The 27,108-nt window shown below is 42.5% G+C and overlaps 1 protein-coding gene across 1 annotated transcript in view; it reads left to right on the top strand.

The window, feature by feature from the left end:
- The window catches only part of IGF2R (insulin like growth factor 2 receptor), a 358,657-nt gene that overhangs the window by 142,974 nt on the left and 188,575 nt on the right, over positions 1–27,108 (top strand). Inside the window, exons 20-24 of the mRNA XM_033935794.1 lie at positions 6,110–6,211; positions 7,027–7,128; positions 16,344–16,518; positions 17,753–17,923; positions 24,978–25,121. Of these exons, the coding sequence (XP_033791685.1) occupies positions 6,110–6,211; positions 7,027–7,128; positions 16,344–16,518; positions 17,753–17,923; positions 24,978–25,121 (694 nt within the window). The remainder of the gene's footprint in view (positions 1–6,109; positions 6,212–7,026; positions 7,129–16,343; positions 16,519–17,752; positions 17,924–24,977; positions 25,122–27,108) is intronic.

The raw sequence follows: 27,108 nt of genomic DNA, 5'->3' as shown, positions 1-27,108 counted from the left end.
ATTTTGGAATAAATCTGAGCATCCTTGATTCAAGTCCCTTATTCAGTTTTATTGTATGCTTTTACTAGGGTGCCTTAAATTGAAGCGATTTCTACATAGCGAGGAGATAGGTATCATTAAGGAATGGGTTTATTCACTTCTCTTTTTTTCATTTTGGTTATTTAAACTAAATTCAAACATAAAATGGGGAACACTTGGGTGTCGGAGGGAGTATCCCAGTGGGATAATTTTAAAAGTTTATGAATGGATTGGCATGTTGTATAGTTTCCCAGAGTTATATACAGTCAAACCTCAGTTTACGAGTGCACCTGTTTGCGAGTGTTTTGCAAGACGAACGAAACATTCACAAAATCAGCGTCTCGGAAACCGAGCTTGACTCGATTTACGAGCACCTGCAATCCAGCATCCCCTACCGAGCACTCAAATAACATCCCTTACCCTGATTTGGCACCAACACCAACGCACAGGACATGCCGGTGCCGGTGCCCGAAGATCCTCCCTCTGGGCTGGGCTGGACTGAGCATCGAAGATCCTCCCTCTTGGCTGGGCCGGGCTGGACTGGGCCTTAACATTTGTGCATTTTCAAGGCCTTCTGGTCTCGCTCTCTCCGAGATTCTCCCCACCATCTCTCCCTTTCTCTTCCCAACTACACTCCTATCCAGTATCTGTATCCCCCCCTCCACACATCCCTTGTGTCCAACTTCTCTCTCTTTATGTTCCTTCCCTCCCTAAATCTCATTGTCCACATCTCTCTCCCTCTCCTCTGCTTTTAGACCCATTATTTCTTCCCCCAAAGTCCAGCATATGCACGTCTTTGAACCCCCTTCCCTCCCTCCATGTACTTCTACAGCAGGGCCCCCTCCCCCGAAGGCCTGTACCCCAGCCCTGAAGGTCTGCCTGTACCCCAGCCCTGAAGGTCTGCCTGTACCCCAGCCCTGAAGGTCTGCCTGTCCCCCCCGAAGGTCTGCCTGTCCCACCACCCCTTAAGGCCTGCACCCCACCCCTGAAGGCTTGTCCCCCCCCCCCGAGGGACTGCACCCCCTGAAGGACTGCATCTCTCCCCGAAGGCCTGTCCCCCCCTTCCAGAAGGCCTGCGTGTTCCTCCCTGATCTCCCGCATATCCATTTACCTAATGCCAGCATCAGAGCAGCCTGTAGAGAGGATCGCCAATATCTTAGCGATACTTGCAGGTTGCTATAGGCCTCAGGAGCTGTTGTCCCTCTGCCACAGTCCCGCCCCTCCTCTGACATCAAGAGGCAGGATCGCAGCAGAGGGAAGACAGCTCCTGAGGTCTATGGCAACCTGCAAGGATCACTAAAGTACCGGTGATCCTCTTTACAGGCTGCTCCGCTAGGCTAGGCAAATGCTGGGTTGTATCCGGAGAAGCTTTGTTAGTCGGAAGCCCAACGTCCTAATGCCCTTGTACAGAACCATGGTGAGGCCTCATCTGGAGTACTGCATACAATTCTGGAGGCCACATTACTGTAAAGATGTGCTGAGAGTCGAGTCGGTACAGCGAATGGCCACCAGGATGGTCTCGGGGCTTAAAGATCTATCATACGAAGAAAGGCTGAATGAATTGCAGCTATACTCTCTCGAAGAACGTAGGGAGAGAGGAGACATGATTGAGACGTTTAAGTATGTCACTGGTCGTATCGAGGTAGAAGATGATATTTTCCTTCTTAAAGGACCCTCCGCCACAAGAGGACACCCGCTGAAAATAAAAGGGCGGGAAGTTTCATGGCGACACCAGGAAATACTTCTTCACCGAAAGAGTGGTTGACAGCTGGAATAAGCTCTCAGTGCAGGTGATTGAGGCCAGCAGCGTGCCAGATTTTAAGAACAGATGGGATGCTCATGTCGGATCTCTACGAGGGAAAGGTCATCAGAGAGCGATTAAATAGGGGGGTGGGTCAGTGGTGTGGGCAGACTCGATGGGCCTCGGCCTTTTTCTGCCGTCACTTTCTATGTTTCTATGATTCTAAGCATCTTATTTGCAGAGAAAGACTATTCTAGACCTGAACAGTCGGATAAGGAAAAGATCATTCCGAATTGCTTTTCCTAATTACTCTAGTAACAGTTGAAAATTTGAGTTTAAAACTGACTACTCCTTGAAATACCAAACTTAACAGGAACACATAAGAGATGTTAACCGTTCTGGAGCATTGCCAGTACAGGCAGTCTCATTACTGTCTCCTGAAGTCTATGTTTGACACCCAAATTAGCTTGAAGATTCACATGCAAATTAATTGGCTAACAATGTATTAACTAGCAATAGATTGATGTCAACAATCAATTATTGCAGTCAATTGCAGTAACCAGATTTTGTGCGTGCATCTTCCTGTGCACTATTCTACACTGCAAACTGAAAAAAAACCACACCAAAATGTTTTTTGCCGTATCTTCCACAGAACTTGGCCGATTCTTATGAAATTTAGTGTGTCATGTCCTGAATGAAGATAATATAAAATGTAAATGTTTTCCATAGCACCAAAACATTACCTTGTAAAAATGAATTGTGTGAACTGAATAAAAACACATCAAAAAGTTTTTTTTAATGTCGTATCTTGCAGAAAAACGTAAAGTCAAAAAATAATGTTTCAACAGTGCTCTGCTTCAACTCAGTCCAAACGAAGATGAAGCGCTGTTTAAGGTCTTTGGCGTCAGATATTGCTGTCTGGTAGATGCGTTCCTGTATCCGTTAGTCAACTGGATTTAGGTCTAGTGAATTCACAGGTCAAAGGTCTGGACCAATGAATTCTGGAGTAGAGAATGACACAGGGAAAAAAAATTATCACCGTTCCCGCCCCATCCCCGTGAGCTCGTCCCCATCCCTGCCCCGTCCACGCTTGCTTAGTTCCCGTCCCCGCCCTGCAAACTGTCAGATCCCATCCGTACAAGCCTCAAATAGTTATGATTTTATACTGAACTTATTTTATTAAAGTATAAAAAGACACCTATTCTGTACAATTGTCATTTTATAAACACAAATAATACCAAGCATGGATCAACAAAACCCCTGTCTCCCCTCCCTTTCACAAATATCCCCTCCACTATTGTGAAAACTGAACAAACCAAATTACTACAGAATGCTACATAGAAAAATCAAGCTAACAGAATACCACAGTCACACATGACAGGAATAGTGTTAGGGGAGAGCAACTAGGGCAACTGCTCCCTGGTCAGAGAGAGAGCCCTAAGCTTGCTGGAAGCTAAAGAAGCACAACTTGGGCTTTGCGGTCCCCAATTATGTCTAATACCAGCTCTAGCAGGATACATATTTCAAATCTGAAATATTCTAATCACAAAATTTAAAATGAATTTATTTTTTTTTTTTACCTTTTGTTGTCTAGTAATTTTATTCTTCAAATCACATTGGTTTGAGGCTTTGGTTTTGGGTTCCTTCTGTCATCATTGTGGCATGGCTGGCTCCTGAAGGTAAAATAGGTGCAATTTTTTTTTTTTTTTTTACCACAGGAGCAAGATTTTCACCGCTTCCATGGGGCGGTGAAAGATCTTGTCCCCATTCCCGCGGGGTGGTGAAAGGTCTTGTCCCCATTCCTTCAGTAAACCAGTTGCAAATGTCCCCATTACTGCAAATTTACTGCAGTGGCTCACAGTTTACCGCAGTAAATGGTCCCCATGTCATTCTCTAGTCTGGAGTCTCCTGATGTAGCAGTTCTACGGTGTCCGTTGCCCGATGTGCTGGGGCATTGTCCTTTTGGATGATAAAGTAGTCTCCTGACAAACACTAGATCATTGGCAACAGCTTCTGCATCAAGAGTATGTCCTGGTATTATGCATCATTGATCTTAACCCCAGGACTGATGAAGAACAGATCTGTAAATCTGAGTTTAGAAATTGCGACCAAGACCATGACTGATTAGCTGAAGGTTGGGTGGGTCCTTAGTAGGCATTTTGCATTAGGCTCATGCTTTAACCAGGAAAAATAATCCCCCATTACTTTTAATCAAGAAATTGTATTAACTGAACCGGGTCCCAAAAAATATAATCTTTATTTTGGAAAGTCACCAAACATTTGCAGGGAAACTAAAAAAAAAAGTGACACCCATTTCCACAACTCGAGGCTTTAAGATGAAGCTGTGCTCCAGATATTTGGTCATAAGCTGCTTGCTCCTTTTCGGCGTATATCTTGGGCATGACGCTTTTTAAGACTCTTTAATTTTAGATCATCATGAATTATCCTAACCACAGTTGTCTGGCTTGTTCTTTCTTTTTTTTTGCTATTTGGCGAGTTGTGCGGTGCATCCTCCTCACTCAGTACAAGATCGCGTACAACGTTGGTGTGCTCTTGTGTGTGAATCAAGTCATGTGCTGCGGTCATGTGCTGCCTGGATCTTGCGATGCTTGGATCTTGCGTAACAGCAAATCAAAGCTGTTTTTGTTCAAACCCTTCTGTGGGAACTATTTCAACAATCGTCAACTGCTGTAACCTTTTAGCAGTACCAAGTTCTTTTATCAGAATTCAATTTTCTGGGAGATGACCCGGTATATAAACCAAAGATTAAATTAGACTGTTTACAAGCTATCTTCTGCTTTTGTGTGTATCCCATAGCAACAATTCATTTTCACAAGGTAGTGTTGTGCTGTGGTGGGAAATATTTACTTTAGTTTAATTTTTAATCTTTCTCATTTTCCTGTTATTTATAAATTTAGATTGTTAGTTTATTCTCTCTTTCCTTATAATGTAACTATAATACTCATTTGCTTGGATCTTGAGGGTTTTTTATTTATTTTCTTTGCCTTCAATGTTCTTTACTTTCCGTAGGCACTTTCTTTTCCTCCCTCTTATTATATACACTTCTCCCTCCATATTCACGGTTTCAACAATCGTGGTTTCGATTATTCACAGTTTTTAGCTTACTGGCTCCTCCCCCCCAATTACATCAGCTTGCATAGAGAAATAGCTGATTCCAAGCGTTTACAGAGAAAATCGCCGATTCCTGGCACTTTCTTCACCGCATTTTGCTTCTCCTTCAGCAACAGGCCAGGTCTCCCACCATGTTATTCGCGGTTTCACCATATTCACAATGGTTTTTAATGGAAAACAGCAACTAACATATGAAAAAGTTATTTGTGGGTTTTCTGCATTCGCGGTTCTGTTAATCCGCTATCACAGCGAATACGGAGAGAGAAGTGTATCTCTGTAATGTTAGTGATGTCTTCTCTTGTATGCTTAATTAGATTGTGAGCCGTTTGGGACACAATGCCTATATTTAGTATTGTAAACTTCTTAATACCTATGTTCAAGGGGTATATCAAATACAATCCATCCAATCAACTTCATTCAAGACACGACGCGCATTTTGGTGTGTGTGTTTTATTTTTTGTTTGTGTATAACCCTGCACATCTAAATCCCCTAGTGCACTACTCAAAAAGGAGCAAACATTTTTGTGTGGAGTTACAGAGCACCGCCATTCCCACTCCCTAATGTCAAGAGATGGGTGCTGGCATTTACACCAGGTTTCAATTCGTGTAAATATCAGTACTTGAATTTGGATATGGGAATTGGCTCATTTATTAAGAGTATTCAATTTGGAGCACTAATTATAGAAAGGCTGATATTTTTTTTCTAGCACCCAAATTTGGATGCTGTTTACTGATTCCAGTCTTGTGTTTGCATTAGTGTAGGCTGCTTGTAACATCTGGTAATTTATGGCATCTGACTGTGATTGCAATTGCAACTATTTTATTGGCTGCATTGAAGTTTGGAAGTGAAGTGCTTTACTACATCAATCTTGGCCATATTCATTTGGATGCTATTTGATTTCTGGAAGTTTGTCAAACGTCATATTGCTGAGTTCTTATAAACAGCTAGCTTTCAGGGCTTTAGTTACTGGTAGTTGAATTCAGCCCAGTGGTTCTATATCCTTGAAATTTAATGGATATAGGCTACTATACGATGTACTGTGGCTGCATTCATTATTACAGAAGGCATTATGTTGAGGGAGCTTTGTCAAAGCACTAGGAACTCGGAATTAGATTTAACACAGATACACAGTGCTTTGAAGACTGGGCCATAGTTCATTTAGCTTGACTTTTGCTTTAGTCATCTGTTTTTCCCTTTGTTTGCCCTTTTGTTTACAGGCTAGTAGCCCAAGATTCATTCAAAATCAAGATTGCATGGTCATTTTTATATGGAATACTGAAGCTGCTTGTCCAGTCACTACCACAAGTGGAGAAAGTCAGGTGAGAACTGAAATGTCAAGAGTACCTTGATCAATATAGCCTTAGTTTGCTGCCTTTACTCATTGCCAATGCAAAAACATTGCTTGAAAATTTTATGATAAAGACACCAAATAGCATCTGGAGAACTGTATTACTATGTTAAGTGACTAGTAGTATTGTAGAATATGGACAAGGACACACTTTAAGAAATGAAAATAGCTGTTAGAACATAAGAATAGTCATACTGGGTCAGACCAGTGATCCTTGAAGCTCAGTATCCTTTTTCCACAGTGGCCAATCTAGGTCACAAGTACCTGACATAAACCCAAATAGTAGCAATATTCCATGCTAGTAGCAATATTCCATGCTATCGATCCCAGGGTAAGCATTGATTTCCCCCATGTCTGTCTCAATAGCAGATTATGGACTTTTCCTCCAGGAGCTTGATTAAACCTTTTATAAACCCAGCTACATTAACCTATTACCACATCCTCTGGCATTGCTGGATCAGTTGGGGTAGTAGATTGGTAGTTAGTTCCTTTTTTTTTTTTTGAAAAGGAAAATAGTCAATTATTGAGCTGTTGCATTAAGCGGTTAATTCAGCCTTTTTAAATTCCTCATTTTTTTAGTATGAATATTATATGTAATGATGAGCACAAAATATTATCCCGCTCACTCTTGAGGAAAAATTTCAATGACACAAAGTTAAGCTGTCTTTTATAAATAATGATCCCTTCCCTTGTTGAAATAGACACTCCACTATTACTGTTGCTTGTTCTGTGTGATTTATTTTGAAGGCAACACTTTTAATGTTGCAAAAATTATTTGTTTTGTAGACATGTACAGTACAAGATCCAAACACAGGTTTTGTGTTCAACTTCCAGCCATTGTCGAGCGACTCCGGATACACAGTTACAGGAATTGGGACGACATTCAAGGTGAATCAGATGTCCCTCACACTCGTGCATTGTCAACTTTAGTCACCCAATCCACTTTCACTCCATCCCCAGCATGCATGCTTTTTCTGTAAATTTAACTTAATAGGGTTTCAATCATTCAGTCAGTCAGTTTCCAAGCATAAAAAAAATAAGCCAAAAAGATTCATGCCAAGAACCCTTGCATTAGCACTAACAGAGCCAAAAATACCCTTTTTCCCTGTAGTCACTAAAGTATAAAGTGTGTTTTTTGGCCCCAGTAGCGCTAATGCAAGGATTCTTGATGTAGTTTCCTCATCTTTTTGAATTATTACTTTATACTTGCAAACTGCAAAGCCAGCAATGGATATGTGAATGACCCTGCTACATACAAGGTACAAAAGCTGCTTCTTCCTTAGCGTCCCTCTAGATCAGCATAGATGAATGGGTTATGCTTGCCTACCAGTAGGTGGGTGGAGACTGAGAATTAGAGGTCTGCATGGGAACGGGGATCGCAGGAATCCCGCGAAGATCCCCTTAAGGTCAACGGGACTCCCACGGGGACGCCTCCCAGGCCCACAGGACTCCCATGGGGACCCCTCCAAGGACGACGGGACTCCCACAGGGATGGAACTGGGGCTCCCATTCTGAAGCCTACCTAATTTTCATGATGATATAAGTTCGGCGCCGCGGCGGGAATAGCTATTCTGAGCAGTGAGCTCAGCACGTAGGCGTTCAGTGTGCCTACGTGCTGAGCTCACTACATTGCTGCTGATTGGTCGGGCGGTGGCACGTGCAAGGCTAGAACAGGAAGTCAGCCTGTATGAAGTCCACCCTCCCCACCCTCTTGCGAATTCCTTTTTTTGAAATGGACAACGGAGTACACAATGCTAGCTGCTGTCTCCAGGGGAGTTTCTAGTAGCCTTGGATCTCACAGAGGTTTACCTCCATATTTCCTTCTGCCCAGAGCATCACAGGTTTCTATGTTTCCATGTTCTGCAACAGCATTTCCCATTTGCAACTCTGCCCCTTGGGCCTTGTGACGGCTCCAGCACTTTTGTCAAAGTGATTGTAGTTCAGGTGGCTTTCCGCCAGCAAGTGGTCCAAGTCCACACTTCCTGGGACAGCGGGTGATCCATGCTCCATCTAGTTAGGTGTATGAAGATGCGGTGGGGATGGTAGCGTCTCTGCTGCAGACATTGGCAAGTTAAGGAAAAGATGCTTGGCATCCTCCCATTCCCTGGAGTTTCTGGGGTTCTCTTCATCTCCAGACAGGGTCATGTGTTTCTTCTCAGGGCACGTAAACAGAACCTTCGTCAATGCAACTGAATTATTTTGGACTGTCCAGCTGTCTTGGCCTGGTTTTATCTGCAGGTTTTGGGGTCTCGGGCAGCCTCCATGGAAGTGATCCCCTGGGCCAGAGTGCCCATGGGCCCTTGATGGGTGTCCCTCCTATCTTGGTGATTTTCCCCCTTCAGATGCCGCTCCCTTGGATGGAGCCAACTAGCAGCAATTTGAACTGGTGGCTTCAGGGGATTGCTCTCGACCAGGGCTAGCTTCTTCAGGTTTTCGAGTGGATGACTCTTAGGATGGATGCCAGCCTATTGGGTTTCGGGCTCACTGTGGAGCCTGTTCCCCCCGTGCGTCTTCCTTTCCCTTTGTGGAATCTTACCATTGTTTTACAGGGCATTAGTGAGGCCCCTTTTGAACCTCTCTTCTGGATCTAATGATAAAGACTTTTTTTTTCTAGTCACCATTCTCTCAGCACGGTGTATTTTGGAGTTTATGCTCTTTCATGCAGGGAACTCTTTCTCCATATTACGGACACTGGTGTTTTCCTCCATACAATACCTTGCTTCTTGCCGAAGGTGGTCTCAGTTTTCCAAGTCAACCAGGAGGTTAGATTGCCTGCATTTCATCCAACAGGTTTGGAGCGCAAAGATCAGATCTTACGCAAATTAGATGTCTGGAGGGTCTTGCTCCATTATTTGGAAAGGACTATAGAGTTCAGGCTGTCTAATCACTTTTTTGTTCTCACTACTGCACCTTACCATGGTAGGTTAGTGTCTAAGTCCTCAATCGCTCGGATTAGAATGGCCATTTTCACAACTTCCATCGTCCGCAGCAAGCAACTGCCGATCTCGCTTAAAGCACATTCGATGAGAAAGAAGTGTGGCTGTGTCATGAGGGAAATCTCAAACTATTCGTCCTGATGAATTTTGCAGAGCGGCTTCTTGGTCCTCTTTTCATACTTTTCCTGGTTTTACCAAGTTGTTGTGGCAGCATGTTCTAATGCCTTTTTCGGGACCTTGGGTTTCAGAGCAGGCTCTTCTGTTCCTCCCTAGCTACCATGGCTTTGGTACGTCACCTAGTGCATGGAATCCGAAAGGGATGTAACAGAATGGAAGATTAGGTTTATACCTTCAATAATTTTCTTTTTGTTAGTCCCTGGAGGATTCCATATGATCTGCCCTCTCTGTCTTCACTCAGTCTTCAACTGGATCAGCTACCCTCCCACATCCCACTTCCCTCTGGCACCAACCTGCAGCTTGAGCACTCTAGCAAAGTTCTGGGAATCATCATCGACTCTACACTGTCCTTTAACGACCACATCAACTCCCTAGTAAAAAAATGCTTTTTCAATCTTCATATGCTAAGAAAAGTCAGATCCTGCTTCCACCAACAACATTTCGCTGTCCTTGTCCAATCCATAATCTTATCCAGACTTGATTACTGCAACTCCATCTACCTAAGCCTAACAAAGAAAAGTCTCCTCAGACTCCAACGGATTCAAAATACCGCGGCTAAACTAATCTTCACAAAAGGCAAATTCGACCATGTCTCCCTGCTTCTGTCTAAGCTTCACTGGCTCCCAGTCACCCTCAGGGTTCGCTACAAGTGCGCCTGTCTCACCTTCAAATCTCTTCACGGCATCCTTCCTCCCCTCTTTCCACTATCCTGGCTCTCGAGTACTCACTCCACCAGATCCACTCAGAAATTTAAACTATCCTTCCCATCTCTAAATGGCATTTCCCATACAGGAAAACTTGGAACATCCCTCCTCTTCAGGATCACCGAGCTGTGGAACAGCTTCTCTGCCCATCTTCGGAGTTCGACCTCCCTCCAACACTTCAGAAAACATCTGAAAACCTGGCTTTTCTCCAAAATGTAACCACCCCCCCCACCTCCATTATTCAAAGCCCCCTCTTTCCTTCCTGTTTAGCAGCCCTTCTTTCCTTCCATTGGAGTTCCTTTCTCTGTTTTAATTCTTGTAAACCATGTCGAGCTCCACTTCCGTGGAGATGACGCGGTATATAAACTTAAGGTTTAGTTTAGTTTAGTTTAGTTGTTTGGAGTAGCCTGCTCCTTTCTGCCTCAGTCACTCTCATTACAAGTTTGAAGTTTTTCCAGCCAGTTGGCAGATCCTGTGGGGAGTTTCTGTGAGTATATTACCGAAGGCCTTTCTTGGGGTGCTCATTACCGAAGGCCTTTCTTGGGTGCTCATTACCGAAGGCCTTTCCTGGGGTGCTCACTGCATACTTCAAGTTAGTGCTATATTGTTCCTCAGTGTTTTTCTGAGTTGCCTTTGTGCCTGTTATCACTTGTTAATATTTGGCAGAGCAAACCAGTTAATGAATTACTTCTGTTTATGGGGATTCTCCCCCGTACCCCCTTGTCACAGATATGTTTAGGTATGTTGCTTGGCTTTGGGACTTAACTGGATTTATTTCCTAGCTCTCAGGCTAAGGGTGCGGAGCATGTGCTCAATAAAGTTGTGGATTTCTGCAATACCCAGACTGCGAGTTGGGATTGAATACCTAGCATATGGAATTTTCCAGGGACTAACAGAAAGTATATTATCGAAGGTATAAACCTAATCCTCCAATCTAGCCCAGTAGCCTGTCTTCAAGGTGGCCAATTCAGGTTACTCCTCATGCTGCAATACTAGCTTTGTTCAGCAAAGGAAGCTGACTTGCTATTAAGAATACTTCTTCCTGCCGACCACAAGGCCAGACCATCGAGGGGAATTTCTGATTAAGGCCTCCCTGGAAACTGGTTGAGCTGGTAAGTTGGGAGTGGAATGGAGAGGTGATGTGCAAGATTAAAGGTTTGCTTAGAGTGGTAAATAACCCTTGCATCAGCCCTAGGCAAGGACATAATATGGCTAAGATCTCAAAATATGTATAAAACTAGGATAACTGAGTATAGACAGAACTAATGCACCTAGTAGTCAATCTTTATAACTCGCAGTGACTGATTTGCATAATCAAAATTAGTTACACAGCTAAGAGTGTTGTATATTTCTGCATTGATTTATAATGTTTACTATTCAATGCTAGTTGTGTTTTTCTTGTCATTATTAATCTTTAAAGTATAGTTTATTCAGAACTTGGGGGTTGGAGTTATGTAAATTTAGTAAGGTGAGAGACATTCAGTGAAGTCTCTCTGATTTACCAGAACGGATACACTACCTTGTCTACTTTTGCTGGCGACAAATCCGTCCAACAAGGAAAACTCCCAAGAGACAATGATTTTTATTATACATTCTTGTGAGAGCGGGTGTCATATGAAGTAGGCACGCCACTTTTTTTAATACAGTAAACCCCCGTGACTTCACTGTTCACGAATCGCGGACTCACTAGTTTGCGGAATTTTCCGACTGCCTTATCCTGGTACTAAAGTCAGGCTACACCAATCAGGAGCTGCTTTGACATGCTATGTGGCGTATCAAAGCTGCTCCTGATTGATGTAGACTGACGTTAGTACCAGGAAGAGGCGGTCAAAAAATACTGAGAATGATTTTCAGCACCAGCCAGTCCCCAGCTGCCCTCTCCTGCCTTCAATCAGCTCTGAAACTGCATTTGCTGTTTTTTGAAATTTGCAAGTGTTCCTGGAACGGAATCCCCATGAATTTTGGGGGAGTACTTTGCATCAGGTTATATACATTTACCCTAGTCTAAACTCTACTTGTCCACTTGCCCCATTGATTGGGGCTTAATGGCTCACATCCTATTAGCCCTAGGCTATCCTGCTTCCTTTCGTCTCTCATCTGTTTACATCTCCCCTTACTCTTATCAGGAACTACCCCAGCCCATATTTTCTTTTGCCCTTATATATTCACTTCTGCCTTTTCTTAATATGCAGCTGCAAGCTACAAGCTTAACACACACTAACAACTAACCACATCCTATTTCCTCTGTCTACTGTCATGTACCTATTTCTGCAGTACATCTTATTTTGCTTGCAATAAGCAACATAATATCTTTATATACTGTTTACCACAACTTTTATACCCTTTTTTACCACAAATTTTACCCTTTATACCCTTTTATACATCTTTTTGTCTTGTTTCCATGCGGTACAGCTTTTTGCTTTCATGCGGTGCAGCTTGTTTGCTTTTCATGTGTTCTTTACAAAGAAAAAAAATGCCTTAGTGGGAGAGATTGGGTCCATCACTCTTAAGTTAACTTTCAAGAAAAACAGTGAATGAATTCAGATATTTGAGACTTGTATTTGGATGAGACTCAAAAGTGGTACCTTTTTTAACTAGACTTGCAAATGGCATTTTCTGTTAATGCGGCATAAGTGTGCATTGTCTATTTATTTAAATATTGAAATATCTTAATTCTCATAACATACAATGTAACAGACAGTCACAGCTTTCCTTGAAGCTCTTGCTTAAAAAAAAAACCCCCATAGTTTTGAAAATGCAAAACTGTGTACATGATTGCATTGTGTGCTCTGTCTCTACCTCCTGGGAAAACATCACTCAAAATGGGTAAAATCAAAATGGGTAGAGCAGTATTTCTCAACCTTTTCAAGACAAGTACCCCCTATGCCTAACGAATACCAACAGAGTACCCCTGTACAAGCTCCACCCCTGACCCCACCCTCATAATAATAGTACTAATTGTAACAATTTCTTCCATCCATTTTTCATATACACACAATATTATCTTATTAATAACATAATGGTAACCACAAAATTAAAAAAACACAAAGTACATTGTGCGCAGAGAAAATGTTAATCAACTATATTCAGGGAAGTTTTCAAAGCGGTCAGGCAGATGACTTTAAAATATGCAATCAGTAACAACTATAGAACATAAGAATTGCCGCTGCTGGGTCAGACCAGTAGTCCATCGTGCCCAGCAGTCTGCTCCCGCAGTAGCCCCAAGGACAAAGACTAGCGCTCTAACCGAGACCAGCCCTACCTGCGTAAGTTCCAGTTCCGCAGGAACTCGTCTAACTTTGTCTTGAATCCCTGGAGGGTGTTTTCCCCTATGACAGCCTCCAGAAGAGCGTTCCAGTTTTCCACCACTCTCTGGGTGAAAAAGAACTTCCTTACGTTTGTACGGAAACTATCCCCTTTTAACTTTAGAGTGCGCCCTCTCGTTCTCCCTTCCTTGGGGAGGGTGAACAACCTGTCTATCTACTAAGTCTATTCCCTTCATTATCTTGAAGGTTTCAATCATGTCCCCTCTCAGTCTCCTCTTTTCAAGGGAGAAGACAAATATAGACAAATATAGAGCAAAATATAGGCAGCAGATATAATTTCACAAAAATGACACATTTTGATCACTAAATTGAAAATAAAATTATTTTTCCTGTCTTTGTTGTCTGGTGATTTCATGAGCCTGGTTGCATTTCCTTCTGACTGTGCATCCAATATTTCTTTCTTTCTGCCTCCTGCATGCTTTCTGTCCTCTGGACCCCATTTCCTTCCCCAACCAACATCTCTCTCTCTCTCTCTGTCCCTCCACGAGTCCAACTTTTCTTCCTCTCTCCTCCACCCCTATTGGCAATATGTCTCTCTCTCTGTCTTTCTCAAAGTCCATCTGTCTTGAGAGATCCAGGCATCTCTCCCATCCCCTCTACTGTCACATCCAAAATTTCTCCCTTTCTCATCCCCCAGATCATGTGCAGCATTTTTCACCACTGCCCACCAGCCCCATGTCCATTCCTATCACCCCTCTCCAGCACCATGCCACATCTCTCCCACCATCACTATGTCCAATATTCCCCCACCTTGCATCTCATTCAATCTATCCCTCTGTTCCTTCTCCACCACCATATCCAACATTTCTTCCCCTCATCCTTCTCCCTCTCCTTGCCTTCCAGCCTTTGTTGCAAAAGATCATGTCCTCCCTGAAGTCGCTTCCAAAATCTCTGCCTTGCCCCCAAAGCTGATACAGAAACCTTCTACAAGCTGCACTTGCTCTTTCCGTCTTCACCTTTCAGCAGCACTCCCTGAATGGACAGCACAAGCAGTGACTCGCATGTGTCTGATCCACAAGCCTTCCCCCCGACGTCATAGTAACATAGTAGATGACGGCAGATAAAGACCCGAATGGTCCATCCAGTCTGCCCAACCTGATGTCAGAGTAGAGAATGACACGGTGGCTGTTACCTGCGGCTAGCCATGGGTAACCCACCAAAACGGTGGGGGGGGGGGGGTGAAGTGCTCACTTCGGGTACGGGGACAAGACCATCCACCACCCCGTGGAGCGGTGAATGGCCTTGTCCCTGCAGTTAAGGGAGGGAATGCGCGTGGTCCCCTCCCTCCTTCCTACCTACTCAAATCTATCTATCTCTCTCCCTCCCTCTTACCTTTGTGGTGCGTTTTAAGATTGAGTAATTTGTTCTAAGCTGTCAGAGCCTGCGTGCAGTTATGTGCATCTGTGGGCGGAAGCTTCTCCAACGGCTTTGAACAAGTTACTCAAATCTTAAAACACGCTGCAAAAGTAAGGGGGAGGGAGGGAGATTCTCAGACCGCTTAAGGGGTGCCAAAGGGCGGTGAGGTGGTGAGAGGGAAGGGGGTGGAGGAAAGAAAAGGAACAGATGCTGAAGGGGGGTGGAGAGGAACATACACTGAAAGGAAATGGTGAACAGATAGTTGGGAGAAGACGCTGAAGGAAAATGGGGAAGACAGAGTGGGGTGTAGACCCTGAAGGGAAATGTGAAAGACAGAGTGGGGAGAAGACACTAAGGGGAAATGGGGGAGAAGACGCTGAAGGGAAATGGGGGAAAGACAGAGTGGGGAGAAGACGCTGAAGGGAAATGGAAGAAGACAGAGATGCCAGACTATGGGGGAGCGGAGGGAAGAAGATGGTTGCCAGACCAATTGGGGGGTGGGTGAAGGGAGAGGCACAGTAACAGAGCAAATGGAAGACGCAGAGAGAAGACAGACAGTGGATGGAAGGAATTGAATGAGAAGATGAGGAAAGCAGAAACCGGAACAACAAAGGTAGAAAAAAAATTTCTATTCCTTTTTTTTTGCTTTAGGATAAAGTAGCATATTAATTGTGTTGATAAAAATTTATAAACAAAGCTCTGCCAGCTGAACATCTTTCTCTAGTTTGATTAATAAGGAAGAAATAAGCTAAATATTGCAGTACTGAGGTTTGTATGGATGCTGCAGGGATAGTGGTCACAGGGACGGGACAGTAGTCACGGGGATGGTGCGGTGACAGGGATGGTAGTCGCGGGGATGGGGTGGTGACAGGGACAAATTTTTTTCCTCGTGTCATTCTCTGTCGGAGAAAAGTTTTCTGGGTCAGCCACTTACACATAGTGTACAAAGAATGCTGCTGAAGACGGAGGGAGCGAGTGCAGCTCGTAGAAGGTTTCTGTGTCAGTAGCGGGGGGTGTGGGGGTGGTGGCAGAGATGTTGAAGCAGCAGGCAGGAACATGAGATCCCCGGTGGGCGGGAATTGGCTGCCAAGCCGTGTAACCCCAACATGTGGCCCGTGCCCTCCATAGTCTGGCATCTCTGTCTTCTTCCCTTTCAGCGTCTTCTCCCCACTCTGTTCCTCATTTCCCTTCAGCGTCTTCTCCCCACTCTCTGTTCCCCATTTCCCTTCAGCGTCTTCTCTCCACTCTGTATTCCCCCATTTCCCTTCAGCGTGTTGAGAAACACTGGTTTAGGGTATGGGCAATCTCAAAAAAAAAATCTCTTGGACACTGAGCAAACAAGATATGGACACTGAGCAAACAAGATATGGACACTGAGCAAACAAGATATGGACTTTTTAGGTTAGGTAGGGAACATTTTCAGGTCATGGACCTGGAGGGCCGCCGCGGGAGCGGACTGCCGGGCGCGATGGACCCCTGGTCTGACCCGGCGGAGGCAATGCTTATGTTCTTATATATAAATGGCTTACAAAAGCCAGTTTCATCCTATCTCTGAAAGGGGTTCAAGTCCTGCATTTGTTTTCTATTTTATTTTTTCAACTTAGCTGAATATCTGTGGACCTGTTAAAGACTGTGGAACTATTGATGGTAAGCCAGCTGCTGGATGTGAAATTGAAGGAGGAACACCATTGAGAGCTGTTGGAGTTGAAGGGACGTTTCTGCTATCCACAGAAGGCTTTTCAACCCTTACATATTATGGTTCTCGTGAGGTGACGTCAGGTAAGATGAAATATTTATTTATTGCTTTAAGATTCTACTCTAGCTGCTATTCTCATGAATTCCATTGCTTCATCTAGAGAGTTTGTCCCTGAGCACTGCATGTTACGACTACTTCAGCAAACCCTTGTCCATAGAATTTCTTCCTGAAATTTAAAAGTCGATGGATTTTATGCTACCCAACACTTGTAAGAGCAAAATGATTTGATTCCAGAATTATTTTTTCTTTAAAAATAATGCTATTTTCTGCAAGCAAAACTTTCCACATTTTGAAAACATGGAATATTTTAATTTTAACTTCGGTTAGCTTTATAGAAAACTTTGGCAATGCACTTAAACAATGTTTTCTTTTCAGTTCCATTTCTCAAACTCTGTATTATATTCCTATTAATGTTAAATTTTAAGAAAAGTCTAACTGCATAATTTTAAATTATTCTAGGCAGCTTGTCCATGTTTCCAATTCTGTTTCTTCCCTTTTTAATACTGTCTGTGTTTATTTACTCATGGAAACAAGTGTTTAGGCTCTGCCTCCCTTAATGGTTAGAATTGTTATCAGGTCTGTTTTAGAAACTAAATAAACCTATTTTCTAATATGGCATTAGCATGGAATGCACATTTGATAAAATAGACTTCTACTGATTGTTACTTTAAGAAAAAATACTCACAGCAGACAGTATACTTTTGCAAATTATTTTAATCACTTTCTATAATTGAAGTCCTCCTTATCCATTAGGAGAGGCAGCTTCTATTAGTAGCTGTCCTCAACTGAATTACTGAGCTCTTGCATTCTTGTATATCTGTTATTCAAGTATTTTACTTCAAGAAACTCTTGATTAATAACTACAAATAGATTTGACAGTGGCTTGTATGCCTGACAATTCTTCAGTTAAAATCTTATCAAATCCTAACAATTTTATTTTCTTTCAGAAAGATTATACTCTTATACAAAATATCACCAGTCAGTTATTGTATGTGCACACAATTAAATTTGCATATGCCACATAGATTAGTATATTGTATATTTATATGCAAAGTGCATTAAATTTTTAACTTCTGGTTTGAATGGTGGATGAAAAATTATAAACATGTTTAGTACATTGAATGTAATTTTAACTTACAAAGTTAAGTATAATGCAGTTTATTATTTTGGTTGACAGATTATATTAGCATTTGTATTCAGTAGCAAGCACATTCCCTTTGATACATTTATATATATATATATATATAATTTTTACAGGCACAGAAGACACATTTATAGTGCAATTTGTGTGTAATGATGACTTGTACCCTGGTAACCTGACATTTGAACGTGAAGAAATTAATGTAGCAACAAAAGTGCAGGACACATTCTTTCAGTTTGAAACAGCCTTGGCCTGCATGCCTGCGCCTGTAGACTGCCAGGTAACTGGTAAGTATAGGGGAGTGAGCATACTATTGGGGGAGGTAGTAAAACTAGATTTCAAAGAAACAATTTGAAGGCATATGGAGGATTCAGAATATTAAGATTTTTTTTTCTTGTTTAACACTATTGGCGTAATAAACACCAGTTTCTAACTGAGTGATAAATCATCTCCAAGTTGATATTCAAAAATATTTTGTGTGTTTGCCATTATGCCATTATTAGCAATGTCAAGTGAAGGGGGGAGACAGTACTCAACAGTATGCCTCCTTAATTTACAGTGTCTATCAATGTTTGTGGCTAGTGACCAATTGTGCCCCCCAAATGCTAACAAAATAAGAACATAAGAATAGCCTTACTGGATCAGAACAATGGTCCATCAAGCCCAGTGGCCAATCCAGGTCCCTAGTATTTGGCCAAAACCCAAGGAGTAGCAACATTCCATGCTACCAATCCAGGGCAAGCAGCATCTTCCCCCGTGTCTTTCTTAATAACAGACTATGGACTTTTCCTCAATATCCCAAAGGATTTTACTCAATAAGAGATCCAAGCTCTAAACGAGTTTTGTTTATTATCATTGGCCTGCTACCGGAAAAACTCCTGACCAAAAAAACAGTTTCAAAGATTAACTATACAAATTAACTGCTCTAATGAGTCACCAGACACAAATAATAATCTCCAAGGGTTATATATCAAAAAGCTGATACTGAACTGCAGAGCATGTAGCTTTCATTTCTTTACTGCTTCCATGTGTGTCCATCAATGATTACTTATATGATCCTTTTCTTTCAAACAATGGTTGTAATCCACATCATCAAATTCTCAGTTCTGAATCCACAGTCGACAAATTCTTAACAAGAGACCTTGGAAAGCCTTGTTTCGCGAATCGCTGCATCAGGAGAAAATCCTTCCAAATTTTAGAAGTGCAGCTAAGTAACTGCTTTTTGATATATAACCCTTGGAGATATTATTTGTGCCTGGTGACTCATTAGTAACAGATTAGACCCAGGCTAAAGACACCTTCACCATTCATTTAAGGTTACTTAAAGGTAGCCTCAGCCCCACCACTCCACCGCTAAATCAATATTTCATTGCGGGAAGAATTATGTGAGAACTCATCATTGGCTGCCTCTAACATATTTTTAATACCAAAAGTTTGTTATATCAAAATGTCTTCATGTACCTCAATAATAGTAATAAATATTCAATGCTTTAAAGCGTCATTGTACTTAGCTTGTTTTTATCAGCCAACGTCCGGGAGTTGAACCCTGACATGCATGTTTCGCACTACAAGAGTGCTGTATCAAGGGTCTCCCTGTAATGTATAAGAGAAAGGGGCCGTTAAAATTATTCACAACCCCCTCTCCCCCCTTAATATACTATTCTTACCATACTGACAACTTTTACAATACCCACCAAGAACGGGTTCAACTCCCGGACGTTGGCTGATAAAAACAAGCTAAGTACAATGACGCTTTAAAGCATTGAATATTTATTACTATTATTGAGGTACATGAAGACTTTTTGATATAACAAACTTTTGGTATTAAAAATATGTTAGAGGCAGCCAATGATGAGTTCTCACATAATTCTTCCCGCAATGAAATATTGATTTAGCGGTGGAGTGGTGGGGCTGAGGCTACCTTTAAGTAACCTTAAATGAATGGTGAAGGTGTCTTTAGCCTGGGTCTAATCTATCGGACTGTTATTTATGCTTGAGTGACTAGGGCTGAAATTTAGCATTGAATCTTAAAGCCATTTTTTTGAAGGCTGGTGACTCATTAGAGCAGTTAATTTGTATAGTTAATCTTTGCACCGATCTTTTTGGTCAGATAATTTTTTCTCCCTCTTGGAGTTGGGAATTTTTTATCTCTGGCGTTTTTCAAGTAGCGAGCCAATGATAATAAACAAAACTCATTTAGAACTTGGTTCGCTTATTGAGTAAAATTCCTTGGGATATTGATGCCTATTTTGTTAGCATTTTTTGGGCTCAATTGGTCACTAGTCACAAACATTGGTAAACACTAAATTAAGGTGTCATTATGCCATAATATAAACTGCTTTTATTTATTTGCCGACACCAAAAACACCAAAAGGAATCTCACAAAAATCGCTTGCCACTGCAAATATAACCAATATAAATGCTGTAAACCAGGGGTGTCCAACCTGCGGCCCAATGACCGCATATGGCCCCGTGAAGTATTTTGTGTGGCCCCGGTCGAGGGCGATGCAGTGTTTTCCTCTGCTGCCCCCGGGTGTTTACCGTCTTTCTGGCTCCCCCCCTCTGTCTTGCTGCAGCGTTTGTGCAACCCCAGAAAATTTTTTTTTGGCCAATGTGGCCCAGGGAAGCCAAAAGGTTGGACACCTCTGTGTAAACTCTGTATTTTTCACTAAAGTATGTCCTACCCATACTATGAATGTACCCTTGTAATCTGTTCTGGACTCCTTTGGGAGGACGGACTAAATAAATAAATATTTTTAGGCATGCGTATAACAGAGTTGGGAGGATAAGGTTGGGTATTTTGGGGACAGGGCCACAAATATATGTGCCAATTATATGTATAAGTGAAATATTTGTCCCATGTATGTATTGATTATACATTTAGCTGGGATGTAAAAAAATAGATTTAATTTGGACTGTCTGAGACAAATATAATCTTTATCTATAGGGAACCTAATAGCATGGACTTTCAAGGATTCATATGTATAACATATATGTAGAAGCGCCAATATTTGGTTATTTTAGGTATAAATATACCAATATTGTTTCTAGTAATGGCTCGTCCCTCTGTCATGGCATTGAAACCCCCTGTGAATTTTGTCTTAAAAAAACCAAATTTAGATTCCTCCAATAATAGCCATCTCCCGAATTCACCTTTACTAGCATTGATCTCCTTTACTCTCCTCCCCCCTTGCTCCCCCCCCTCACCACAATGGCCTGATCTCTTACCTTTTCTCCCAGTTCTGGCACTTGGCAGAACCTCAGGGCTTTGAGCACTAGCCTAGTGTCATAACCATGAGAAGAGGTAAGAAAAAAGATCTGGTTATTGTGGGGGGAGGGAGAGTGGAGGAGATCAAATCTGGTTATCACGAAGAGGGAGAGAAATGCTACCTCCATTAATAGCCCACCCTAGACTTCAGAAAAAACCATTATATTTAATAAGAACCTAGGACATTTATCAGAAATAGTACAGTATTTGTATTTATATAAGTTAGATATTTCAAAATGTTCCTCAGAAGTCCCACTTAAAATTGACCTAAATATGAGTTTTATAAGCTGAATTTGAATTTAGAAGAAAGTTTGAAGAAAGGATGCTACAATGCAGGAGATTGCCTTGAGCTGCTTGGGTTGAGCATACATTGCAGAGGTGTCCAACTGATACCTGACCACCATGAATCAACTAAAAATATTAACTCAGGACCAGTTCAAAAATGAAATAAGTGGGGTGACAAAGGCCCAATCCAGCATGAATCCAAATCTCTTAATATTTCACATAGAAAAACATAACAATTATAAGGCCTCCTGATGCACTCCTGTTAAATTCATAGGATGTGATGTATAAATTCAGAGGTTCTAAAGTATTAAACCAAACATTCAACTGTACAGACCCTGAACAATTTTAAAATGGAAAAAGGCATGTCTCGTTAGGAACCTTCAGTAGGTGTATAAGCTGGTGAACCCTCTAATTCCTCTAAACCAGTGTTCTTCAACTGCCAGTCCATGGACTGGTGCCGGTCCGCAGAAATTTCCTGCCGGTCCATAGGGCCGGCATGTGCATCGTGCCCCAGACAGTGCTCTTCAGTCGCCGGTCCATGGTGCGATCGATGTGACATTGTCTTCGAGCTGGCTCCCTATTCCTCAGTGCTGCAGTGCACAAAGCCGTGGGCAGAGGCTCCTACATGTGTCCTGTGCCTGAACCGGAAGCCTTCTCTTTGACATCGCAACGTCAGAGGGAAGGCTTCCAGATGAGGTGCGGGACGTGCGAGGAGCCACTGCCCATGGTTTTGTGCACTGCAGCACTGAGGAAGAGGGAGCCGGCCAGAAGATAACACCGGGGGGTGGGGGGGGGGCAGGCCAGAAGGCAAGGCACAGCACAGCATGAAGGGAGGAAGACAACAATGGTAGGGGGAATGATTTTATTTTTTAATTTAGTGATTGATTTACCTCTGCTGTCTGTTCAGGAAGAAATACATTTGTTTCTTTTCCTCTGGGGTTGTACTGCATGCAGAGTCTTGCACCTTAGGGTTTGTTTGTATATATTAGTACTTTTAGTTTTTGGTCCCGTATTTGCATGGGGTTATCTGAGTTCTGGTAGGAATGAATATTGAGAAGCATACAGTGTGCTTTGTGTAGTACTATTATGTGGTGTTAATACAATTATATTGTGTGTGTGTGTGTGTGTATATGAAAAATGAATGGAAAAAAATGGTGTTACAATTAGTACTATTATGGGGGCGGAGTCTGAGGCAGAGATTGGGTGGAGATGGGCGGGGTCTGGCTCACGACTTAGCCCAGTGTTCTTCAACTGCCAGCCTGTGGATCGGTGCCAGTCCACAAAATAATTATTTTATTTCCGCCAGTCCATAGATGTCAAAAGGTTGAAGAACACGGCTCTAAACAATTGTAATCAGACAGTCTAAAGAGCTTGAATCCAAGCTTTTGAGCTGATGTCACATAGCTAAATGTATAATTGCACCTTGTCTCGTTTCTAACATTGTATACCTGTAAATCGCTCCCCACTTACTTTTTATCCCTGTAAATTACGGTATGCCTCCTTAAATTATAAATAATTTGCCTAGTAACTGACTGATAGAGCGGAATATAAATCTTTCAAATAAAAAAAATGAATTGGCATGCAAGAAGTTGAAATGTCAGAGATAATGTCAGAGATAGGCAAAACTGTGTCCTGATATCAAACTGGCTGTATTGTACAGTTTATAAAGAATCCATGAGTTTATGGACTATAAAGCATCAAATAGAAGCCGAAATAGGTGCTGAAAATATCCACACACCAGGAACACAATAGCCACAATCTAGCCTGGCAGCAGGAGGTAGCCAGAACTGCAGATCACCCAATCCATAAATCACATGTGGTTGAATAGAAAAGAGTGGTAATCTACATACTTCTTGGGTACATAGATATACTATTAACAGACACTGGATCTGTGCTGACATAAACACTTATTGGGCTATAGAGGCCACAAGTCAACCTTGATCATCGAGTCACATTGCAGTCTTGTTGAAGAGCAACAAATAAAACTGTTGCACAAACACAGCTTAGACCAAGACATGACATCCATTTTCTCATAGGAAATGGCTGCCTTGAGCTCCCATAGTTTCTCAAGACTACGATGGGAGCTCAAGGCAGCCACTTCCTATGAACGATCTGCATGGGGCAGGAGTGTGGGAAGATTGCTCCTGCCCCGAAAACCCACTAGACCACCAGGTAAGGCTTAAGGGGGAGCTTACAGGGCTTAAAATAGCCGGGGGAAGCGGAGGTTAGGGGCAGAACTGGCCCAAATATTATTTGTGGTTTTTTAATATTCACGGGCCGGCTCTGCCCCAACCCCCGTGGATACGGAGGGGAAGTGTAGTTCTTGAACTAGAGACAAGACTGATTTTACAAGGGAGAAGCTGTGAGAGGTGGGAGACCCTGCACATGCTCAATAAGCAAAAACTTACTTTAGCTAGGGGAGAGCACTGACACATAGGCTCAGTCTAGGTTCCAGAAAACAAAAAGCTGATGTTCCAAAATGAACCCTGTAAGGAAGGCACAATTGTAAGTTAATCTTCCATTCTATTTAATATATACTTAGCACTATTAAGAAGATTATTGAAAAAGCTGGGAATTATGTATTTTATGTATACAGATGACAAAATATTGTTCCCAATTTGAAAATTCAACAACTGATATGTTACTTCTGGAGTGTTTAATAAAGTGAAAGATTGGATGGTAAAGAATACGTTAAAAATCAACCCAAATAAAACCACAGTGTTAAAGGTGGAAGGAAAAAGTGCAGAATTAATGCAGAAGAGCATAGATTTGGAAGGAGTAAATATACCTATTTCATCAGAGATGAAAATATTGGGTGGGTGGATTGATGTTGGATTATCAATGGAAACTCATGTGAATATGATAGTAAGGTCTTTTTTAAAATTTAAATATGATCAGAAGAATATGTACATTTTTGAAACATAGCATCATGCTTTGATAGTATCCCATTTGGATTACATAAATATTATGCTTTTGGGTTTGTAAAATAGATTAGATTGTAAATTGCCCAGAAAGATTACCAATGGTGCGGGATCGTAAGATTTTAAAAGACTTGGAAACTTGGTTTGCTGGATAAAAAACTTCATAGACTATAAGTTTTTCAGAATGTAACTGTGAAAATGATATAGAAGGGAAATGGGGTGGAACATGTCACACTGTTTTTAATTAGAGCTCATTGCTTGCCATTAAGAGCATGAATTGAGTTTGAAGTTATACAGTAATATTTGTCTTCAAAATTTTATATGGAATGGCACCCAATTGTATGTCAAAATTTTGTAGGTTATACACTCCGAAACAATATTTAAGGTCAGGGTCTGAAATTAGACTGAATATCCCAATTTTACCCGAGATCCCATTTTCAATCTACAGAAGAGGACCTAGGCACATAATAGTTTTATGCCTTGTAGATTGAAAATGGATCTCGGGTAAAATTAGGATATTCAGTCTAATTTCAGACCCTAAAAACTCATGTCTAAACAACTCATAAGATGATGATCACAATTATGTAATCTAACTTTAAGTATTTATCATTGATGATGTTTTAGTGGACTGGTAAATTGGAATGTATAGAATTTGACTGATTTTGTTTATGGTGATATCTTATGCACTTATGTGGTCCACCTTGAACTGAAAGGTAAAGAGGAATATAATTGCATATGTTAATGTTAAGCAGGTTACATGTAGTCGTATGTTCAAAGTTGTTAAAAAAACATTTGGTGAAGATGTTAAGTCTGGACTGGGCAATAGCTTATCATGTATTTATTTTTATTGTATTCCATATGTTTCAGACTCTGCAGGTAATGAGTATGACCTGAGTGATTTGAGTAGAGAGCGGGAACCCTGGATTGCAGTAGATACTTCTGAAAATGGAAAAAATAGAACTTTTTATCTGAATGTTTGCAAACCTTTACCATATCTACATGGATGTCATGGTAAGATAAGGCAAGATGTAAGATAAGCTCTGAATAAATCATTACGGGGCCCTTTCACTAAAGTTTAGTATGCTGGTGGATATCAGTACATGCTAAGCTTTAATAAAAGAGCCTCTAGGACAATTAGGCCTGGATTCTGTATACAGAATGGGGCCTACACTAACCCCGATTCTTTAACCGGCGTCCATGTTACATACGCCAGTTACAGAATCGGGTTAGAGTAGACGCGATAGGTATAGCGGCCGCAGCCACCTGTCCCCCACCCACCCCCCAGTCGCCGGCAGGAGAGTACCTAACCCCTCCTGCCGTTACACTGCCCACCTGACACCCCTGATTGCCGGCAGGAGGGTGCCCAACCCCTCCTGATAGAATGCCACCCACCCGACACCCCTGATCGCTGGCAGGAGGGTGCCCAACCCCTCCTGCCGGAACGCCGCCCGCCCGACACCCCCGATCGCTGGCAGGAGGGAGCCCAAACCCCTCTTGCTGGAGGATGACCCCCCCGCGCTAACAAACCCTGATGATCCCTCCAAGTAGCTTGACCCCCCATACTAACCTCTTTATTGTTGGCTGGCTGGCCGGGTATTGCTGCCGTCCAGCTGGCAGACCCACCTTTGTTGAAATGAGGCGGACCTGCCCCTTCCCGGCCCATCCCCGCTAAGCCTAAGGCCTAATTGACCCAGGCTCTAGACGCCTGGGCCAATCAAGCCTTAGGCTTAGCGGGGATGGGCAGACCCACTATGCCTAAGGCCTGATTGGTCCAGGCTTCTAGAGCCTGGGCCAATCAGGCCTTAGGCTTAGTGGGGATGATCCAGGAAGGGGCAGGCCCACCTCATTTTGATGAGGTATGCCTGCCGGCTGGCCAGCAACAAGACCTATCTGGCTGGCCAACAATTAGAAGTTAGTTGGGGGGGAGGTTAGGGGGGTCATCGGGGAGTGTTAGCGTGGCGGGGGAGGCATTAGCAAGGGGGAATCCGGAGGGGGGGCGTTCTCCGGCAGGAGAGTTGGGCACCCTCCTGTTGGCGATCAGGGGTGTCAGGTGGGTGGCATTCCGGCAGGAGGGGTTGGGCACCCTCCTGCTGGCGATCGAGGGTGTTGGGTGGGTGGCCTTCCGACAGGAGGTGTTGGGCACCCTCCTACTGGTGATCGGAGGTGTCGGGTGGGTGGCCTTCCGGCAGGAAGATTTGAGCACCCTCCTGCCGGTGATTGGGGTGGGGGGGATAAGTGGCCGCTATACTTATCGCATTTTGCTGGCCTACATTGTAAGTGTCTCTTCCTCTACTAAGGAGACACGTAGGGCCATCTAGGTTCGCCTAAGGCCCTTAGGCAAGCTTAGGTGGTCTTGCGGGCCTCCCTAGGCTCCCGGAGGCGCCTTCAATATAGGCAGCCTGCCCGGGGAGCATTTTTTTTTTTTTTTTAAATGTGCATCCTGATTGGCTGATTAGACAGCTGTAGGACGCCTACAGCTGCCTAAAATCGAGACGCCCTTTGCAGAATCAGGGCCTTACTGTAACCCAGTCATCGTGTATTAATTAAAAATTTTAAAGGACCTTCATTATATAGCAAAGTATAGTAAAATACTGCAGCAAAATTTTAAAAAATTATTTAAATAGTTCTTATTTTTCATCTCCAAATCTAGGTAGCTAAGAAAAGTATATATAATGACATCACCCATAATAATCCTGGATTAACATTTAAAATTTTCAGCAGAATGCTTTTTGGAAAAGATTCTTTCAGCTGTTTTCTAAATAGAAGCAGTTCTGATAGAGAACTAACACTATAAAGTGACCATAAAAAGGGAGTCACAATACACATTGAGCCTAACATGTCTAAAAGAAAGTACATCAAGCTGTCCTTTGTCAGCAGAGTGCAGAATTCACCTTGGTTTATCAGTCTTTAAAGCAACAGTAATGCAGGATAGAGAATCATCACGTAACACCTTAAATATCCAAGTAAGAATTTTAAAGTGGATTCTCCATTCAGCTGG

Source organism: Geotrypetes seraphini, chromosome 3 (assembly GCF_902459505.1).
Source record: "Geotrypetes seraphini chromosome 3, aGeoSer1.1, whole genome shotgun sequence".
In the NCBI taxonomy this organism is placed as follows: Eukaryota; Metazoa; Chordata; class Amphibia; order Gymnophiona; family Dermophiidae; genus Geotrypetes; species Geotrypetes seraphini.
Note: the sequence above shows the minus strand (reverse complement) of the source record. Positions and strands in the feature narration are given on the sequence as shown.